Genomic DNA, 7,530 nt, shown 5'->3' with positions numbered 1-7,530 from the left:
TTTGTCACATTGCATTTTAGTTTATTTTTTCACACTTCCATTTCTTATCACAGCTTACCAACAAATGGATTGTGTTTGGTCATTAAATGGTTACATTTATAAATTGCCAAATACATCGCACAAGTAATGGGAAGTGCGACCATCATAAAGAGCAAGTCTCTTTCAGCGAAGTGTCTGATATGTATCCCATGGGAATTTATAGACGTGTGTCATTCCATGTTGTGATCTCTTTTTCCGACAAATATTTCAGCAATTTTCACAGACTGGAATGCTCTTGGGCGGTAAGAATAGCCACAATGACCGGGAGGACTCTGGTTGTCTTTTGTCCTGAAGCATTTGTCAGACTAGACTGACCACAGAGGTAAAAGAAACAAGGGCAGGAGCTGCATAAGTGGCGTTTGCCCAGCTCAGAGCCTGCAAGCAAAATTTTCATTTCCTTAGAAAACTTTTTATACATTTGCTAGAATAAATAGCGAAATTCCAAATTGTGATTCCTTGCTGGAAGGTGGGAGCCTGAAAGACAATGGAGTATTTCGACTCAATGGGATATTTGATTATCACTTTCAACTACAACGTTACTGTGATTGGTGAGTATACCAGTGTAATGATCAAGTGATGAAAATAAATTTAAGAATTCGACAGATGGGATTGATTATACTATATAATAACTTATAATTACTCATTTCCAATAACTAGCCATTAGTTAGCTATAACAACACATAGAGTTTGCCAACTTATAAACTCAATATTTGAAGTCTTTCTTTACAAAATAGTACAAGTAAATTCAATATTACAAAAAGATAAGATTTTTGTTTATTATACATCTGTTTACAATATCTTAATTATTTTCGCTCATTTTGTCATTTATTATATCTATGTATCTATCATCTATCTCGCATTTCTTATTTGTATGCCTTTTATTTAATTTTTTTTATTATTATTGTTGACAGCTTTATAATTAATAATTATATTTTCTCACCACTGCAATGGGTTGTGGTTACTCATGTTACTGTTGATATTCATAAATATTAATTATATTTGCCATAAGAAATAAGCATGTATTTAGATTTTTTCATCACGTTTTACATTTTATCCATGTGCTTGAAAATTGTTTAGATATTCTATAAATAGCAATATATATATATATATATTATATACAGTGTATATATAATGTAAATATGTGTGAATACATATATATTATGTACCTCACTAATATATAAATATATACTGTATGTACATACATATATATATATATATATATATATATATAAATAAACATAAATACATATATGTGAGATTCAGTATAAACTATTTACTATAAATAATATATATTTTAGTGAAATACAGTATAAAATAAACCATTTACTAGAATAATTATTAATATTTGTGTATGTATATATATATAATATTTATTTCTATATATCTCACAAGTTATTTTGGAATCTGTTAACAATATCGGAGACGTCCTAAAACCTATCTGTGGCCAGCTTTACACATACAGATTTCTCCCCATTTTCTATCCAGTTAGAACAAAATTAGTATAGATATTTTGCATAATTGGACAGTTGATCTGACTAAAATTAAATACATTATCTGCCAGGAAACTTATTTAATTGTTAAAAAAGTCTTCCTGGTTCTAACATCTAAACAGCATCTCCATTAAAGGTTTTCTTTTATTATTTATGATCATTAAATTTTAGGATTTGTTGTCCCTGTAACAAATATTCATGTGTCATATTGACCGATTTCAGATTAATTTGATTGGTCAGAAAGTTGCTATTGGTTTGGAAACCCTTACTGATTTTTTTTAAGTTCCAAAGACGGGTACGTTTTGTCATTTAGAGAGGATCTCGCACATCTTCAGATAGAATCCATAGGAATTCTCTGTTCCAATATCACTTCTTTTCCTGACTGTAGATTGGCAAGACCTAAGGGTCAGATAGAAGAGATTAATGTATGATTGTAGGATCAGACTATAGTGCAGCAAGGTAGATTTTCATAAGCACTGTATGCACAAAGTATTAGGATATTTTATCAAAATATAATTTTTTTTAGCTTTTAATTTTGAGCAGCCTAAACTATCTGTAAAGATGTACATACATATCATTTAAGACACTACCTGTAGCTGAAGACTGGTCTGTTACAAATACATACTGATGGGATGTTTTTTAGAGTTAAAGATGTTATCCCCTTAAAGGAAATCAAAGTCTCCAAAGTCTTGGTATAGAAAAAGAAAATACACTTTACTCACCGTTCCTCGGGTGACCGGTGAGCTTCCTTTGATGCTTCCAGTGTCTGGTATTGACTGTGGCGCTCTGACGTCATGTTGGCTTTGCGGCAGCCAATCGGTGGGCTTGGTGGCTCTGAGTGGGGTGCTCCATCTACACTAGCAGAGCCGCTGAACTCACCGATTGGCTACCTGATGTCCGTGCTGCAGCCAGTGTCAGACATCGGGGAGCTATGGTGGTGAACATAGGGATCGTGAATAAGGTACTGTTTCCCATGTTATAACAAACAGCTACTGTGGACTAAGATTTCCTGAAAGGGGACAGCCCCTGTAAGGATATGTTAACATCTGCTACACGGAAACATTTTTTGTAGCAAGAGCTACCTTGAAGTAAACGCTCAGGCTGTGCTACATTTTTACTATCTGATTTTTAGCCGAATGACTTTGATCTTGTCTCACCTGTAAAAGCCGATTGGCCAAAAAGGGTATGCTGAAATCGTGGATATCATTTTTAAATCGCGTGCAGTTTTATCACACAATAATTGCCCATGTGACTGTGGTATTTGGCACACCTTTTGAAGCTCTACATGGTGTGACCAAGATATAGGGCTCTTTTTTTCCCATTTTGGCTGTGGTAGCCGTTTGTCTTGCACAAAAACATAAGATTCCATCAGTTTTTCCATAAATATGCCAATGTTTCTGTTTTTGTCTTTTAGGCAAAATTTGGCTGACACTGATGATCCTTCTGAGAATGGTGATGGTTGTTCTTGCTGGATATCCCCTCTATCAAGATGAACAGGAGCGATTCATCTGCAACACATTACAGCCAGGTTGCTCTAATGTGTGCTACGATATTTTCTCTCCCATGTCCCACATGAGATATTGGCTTGTTCAGACTGTTACGGTGTTTTTGCCTTATTCTTTATTCAGCGTCCACGTTTTTCATAGAGTAATGACATATGTGGCAGCTTCGAATGACAACTATCGAAAAAGTAATACTTCCACCTGTCATGGCGTGGGCATACAAATGGAAATACTTGATTTCTCCGGAGCCTATCTGATCCATGTGGTGTTGAAAATTTTATTGGAACTTGGCTTTGCTGTTGGCCAATACTTTCTTTTTGGGATCTTGGTTCCAAGTAGATTCAGCTGTTCCCAGGCACCATGCACTAGTAGTGTTGATTGCTACATCTCAAGACCAACTGAAAAGTCCCTAATGATGATATTTATATGGGGCACCGGAGTCGTTTCGTTGATTCTAAGTTTTGTAGATCTGATTTGTGTGTTTCATAGAAGAAAACGTTCGGAGAAGATTAAGAAGCAGCTACTGCTCCTCGAAAATGATTCTCTAAAAGGTGGTTGTTGCTCAGAAACCCCTCCACGCTCAAAACTAGCCGTGACTCCAGACCAGATGGGCATCTACCCCAACTGTCCTTCCCACAACCATGAGAAAGCAGACGAGCACGTCAAAGGTGACTCTCATTCTATACCCTCATTTGAAGGGGAAACTGCTTCATTTCAGACTCAAAGCTCTCGTCAAGAAATGGGAAAGTCTAACATCAATACCAACAGCAATAAAACCTGCTCTTGGCAAGTCAACATGATACCTGGAAATGACACACTTGGAAATGATCATCATCTACTTACCCACAGGCAAGCAAAGGGTAAGAAAGAAAACTGCAGTAATCCCAGTCTAGCAGATGCATCACAGCATGACAAAAACACCGGATCAAAAAACAAAAAATCTGAGTGGGTCTAATCTAGCAAAATCTACAAAAAATTCTCAATACATCTGACATATACTGTTATATAATTTCTAACCAATACAAATTGTAATGCTGAATAGTGCTTGCATAAGTCCAGAATGCAATCAGTTGTCTACTATTTTTACTTTTTATTCCTACAGAATATGCAGTTTTGGTGCATTTCGATATGTTATACAGCCAAAACCAGATCAACTATATAATTTCTTGAGAAATAGAGTGCAAGAACACTTTAGCTCTTTTGCTCTTATTAACTTGCTAAAGTGATTCAGCAACTAGCGAGGTTGGTTCAATGTCTGAGTCCATTGTAGGGGAGAGTAGTCTCCACTACTGCCTTCCCCATTATGGATTCTGATTTTATGTTCTGCAGGCCAGTCAATGTTCATTTTGTAACTAGAGACGATACGATGGCTCTCTGGTATTGTTTTGCAGTTCACTCTCATTCAAGCAAGTGTTGCTGGGTTGCAGTTCCCTACACAGTGAACCATGAGAGTGGTACCATTTATAAAAAAAAATAAAAAATTGCAGACTTGGACAAACACTTCAATTATTATTTAGAGTCTTCCCTCCGCTTAATTCTGCTCAAACTCTACACTTTCTGTAAAGAAGGCAGCAACACTACCAGTGAGATTCAGATCACATTGTTTACAATGAATGGATTTTCTCCGTCTAAATGCCTTAGCAGTGGTAGTATTCACAGGTATAATTAAATCCCCCAATAGTAATAAAATATGTTAATAAAGTAAAAGACATGAAAACAATAATATGGGAAAAAGATCTAAAACACATTTTTAATTTTTAGCGGTGATTTGTGCCGCAGCGAGAAAACCACATGAAATTACGGGACATCATCATAAAAATACAAAAACTATTGTTGAGGGATATGGGAAGGAAAAAAAAATCCTGCTCCAGAAAAAATACAGCTACCAAATTTCTATATGCAGCTGCTACTCTGCGTATTTTGCTGCAATGTTTTATGCTCATCTTGGAAAAATAACAGCAAAATACGTCCTGTCATCTTTACTATATACTTAGCATTTTAACAACCTTAAGAAGCTCAAAAAATTATTAAAATAACTAGTACCTGTTAAAATACTACTCACAAAATTTTGAGATGTGCTGTTCATACCTGCTTGCTAGCCGTTGAGCTAGTGCACCAAGCTGGCAGACTGCCGCAAGCCACAAGTCATGGGACCGTGAGCCACATGAGGCTCCCGAGCTACAGACTGGGGCCTCCTGGTGTAGTGCATCCTGGACCACATCTGAAGGTGGCCTAAACATTGCTTATCTAAGATTTCTAGGAGCTCTGTAATTTTTTTAATGGAGAGTGAAGATTCTCAAAATATTTTACTATTTTCTCAGAAAGGTTAAGAACTGCAGGACAAAAACTTTGACTTAATATATTTCAGCAATAAGTATTGTACTTTTAGTGTGCATATGAACAGAAATGTATGATTTAGACTGATTATGGTATAGGGTTACTTCATATAAATGATAAAATATTTGTATATTTTGTGTTGTGGGAGATAATAAAAATGGCTGTTTATGGTGTTTGCGTGTCTGCTTACAATGATTTATCTGCTTTTTAACTATTTTGTACATATCTAAATGAACAGGGGAACTAGATTAAAAGGATTTGTATAAAAAGTTTAAAGGGCAAAACCCCTTTAACAATGAGCAGTGTAAAGAACCCATAGATTCATCTATGTGGGCACAAAAAAAGACAACCAACCGATGTAGGTTTATGGTGCTCAGAAAAGTAAAATCCTTTACCTCAGACATTTCTTGGTTGGGACATACACAATGGGAGCGCTATTTGACATTATAAGGCTGAGTGCAGACGTACTTTTTGGCCCTGCGGATTTTTCCGCGCAGAATGGAAGAAATCCGCAGGTCAAATAACCTGCAGTTTTCCTGCGGATTTCTTCCATTTTTCATGCGGTTTTTGTGCGGTTTTCCATCGCGGTTTTCCCCCTGCAGATTTGGTGACGGGAGATGGAAAACCGCAAAAAAGAAGTAACATGCTGCGGATTTTGTACCGCGGGAAAACCGCGCGGAAAAATCCGCAGCGTCTGCACAGCGTTTTTTTTTTACATTGATTTTAAGGCTACTGTACATCACAATGCGGATATGCAACGTTTCTGCGCGGTAAAATCCGCTGCGGAACCGCTGCAAATCTGCATCGTGTGCACACAGCCTCATAGTGGTATTGTCTGTAGGTATTGGGAAATGGTTCTCGGTGGGCATGGAATTGTCCACCCACCATGATCGGTCAAGAGGCATAGTCGCATTGTGAGGGGTAGTAGCACCATATAGGAGTGTTCACATGTGATGTGGCAGCAACAGGTGTGTAGGAAACTAAAAATTATCACATGACCTAGTGGGGCCCCAGAAATAGAGGCAAGCTGCCATTGGTGTTCTTACAGATGTATACTTTCCCAGCGCTATTGTTACATACTATTGGGTGCTAGCCAGGGTACCACCCTAGACTTCCAATGATTTTAGTTATTACACTGTAAGTACCGTAAAAGGAAATTCCCAGGTCGAATTACGCTATTAACCTTCAGATATAGGGTTAATCTGCAGGTTAATAGCATTATGAATGTGCCTGGCTACAGAATTAAAAGTGTGGCATCTGGGAGAAAATTAACTTTATTTCTCTCCCAGGAGCCACCGGGAGCAATAACAGTCACCGCTCCCAGCAATGAGAATCTCCAGACCTGATCCCAATAGGAAATCTTCGGAGGGAGCGAAAACACAATTTTCCTCAGCCACAGCCCTAAAACCTGAAAGATCTAGAGATAGTCCATGAGCCAAGAGCCAATTTTGACGATATCGGTACCACCCGGAGTGACTAATTCTCTTTGGTGTTTTTAGGTAGATGCATGTCTGTAGTTTATGTTTTGATATGATAGCCCTTGCACATCAGTAGCTTAACCCCTTCAGGCCTATTTGTACCCAAATGCCTAGGCCATTTTTTGTAAATCTGACCTGTCACTTCATGCGGTAATAACTTTGGGACGCTATCACCTACCCACGCCATTCTGAGATTATTTTCTTGTGACAAATTGTACTTCATGGTAGTGCTAATTGTGAGTCAATAGATTTTACCTTTCTGCATAAAAAATTACAAAATACACGAAAATTTGGGAAAAATTTGCTATTTTTGAACTTTGAAATTCTCTACTTTTTACAAAAATGCTGATAGCCCCCATAACAGTTATTAGTTTACATTCTCCACATGTCTACTTCACATTGGCATCATTTTGGAAATGAAATTTTATATTTTTCTGATGTGATAAGGCTCATAGTTTTATACGCAATTTTTAAAGTTTACGACTAAATTTCCAAAACCCATTTTTCCAAGGACCAAGTCAGTTCGGACGTCACTTTATGGGTCTTGTATAACAGAACCCACCCATACATTACCCCATTTTGCAAACTACACCCCTCAAGGTGTCCAAAACAGATTTTCAAAACTTTGTTAACCCCTTAGGTGTTGCACAGGAATTCAAGCAAAATGACAGTGAAATATCAAAA

At 37.1% G+C, this 7,530-nt stretch overlaps 1 protein-coding gene across 1 annotated transcript; it reads left to right on the top strand.

The window, feature by feature from the left end:
• Positions 1 to 523: 523 nt before the first annotated feature.
• On the top strand, positions 524 to 5,499 carry LOC141095946 (gap junction delta-4 protein-like). Its single transcript, XM_073582293.1, has 2 exons — positions 524 to 587; positions 2,944 to 5,499. The coding sequence occupies exons 1-2, from the start codon at positions 524 to 526 to the stop codon at positions 3,984 to 3,986; spliced, it is 1,107 nt and encodes a 368-aa protein (XP_073438394.1). The 3' UTR covers positions 3,987 to 5,499.
• Positions 5,500 to 7,530: the final 2,031 nt, after the last annotated feature.

Source organism: Dendrobates tinctorius, unplaced genomic scaffold (assembly GCF_039654945.1).
Source record: "Dendrobates tinctorius isolate UK_male_01 unplaced genomic scaffold, ASM3965494v1 ptg000070l, whole genome shotgun sequence".
Lineage (NCBI taxonomy): Eukaryota > Metazoa > Chordata > Amphibia > Anura > Dendrobatidae > Dendrobates > Dendrobates tinctorius.
This window is presented reverse-complemented; position numbering and strand designations above follow the sequence as displayed.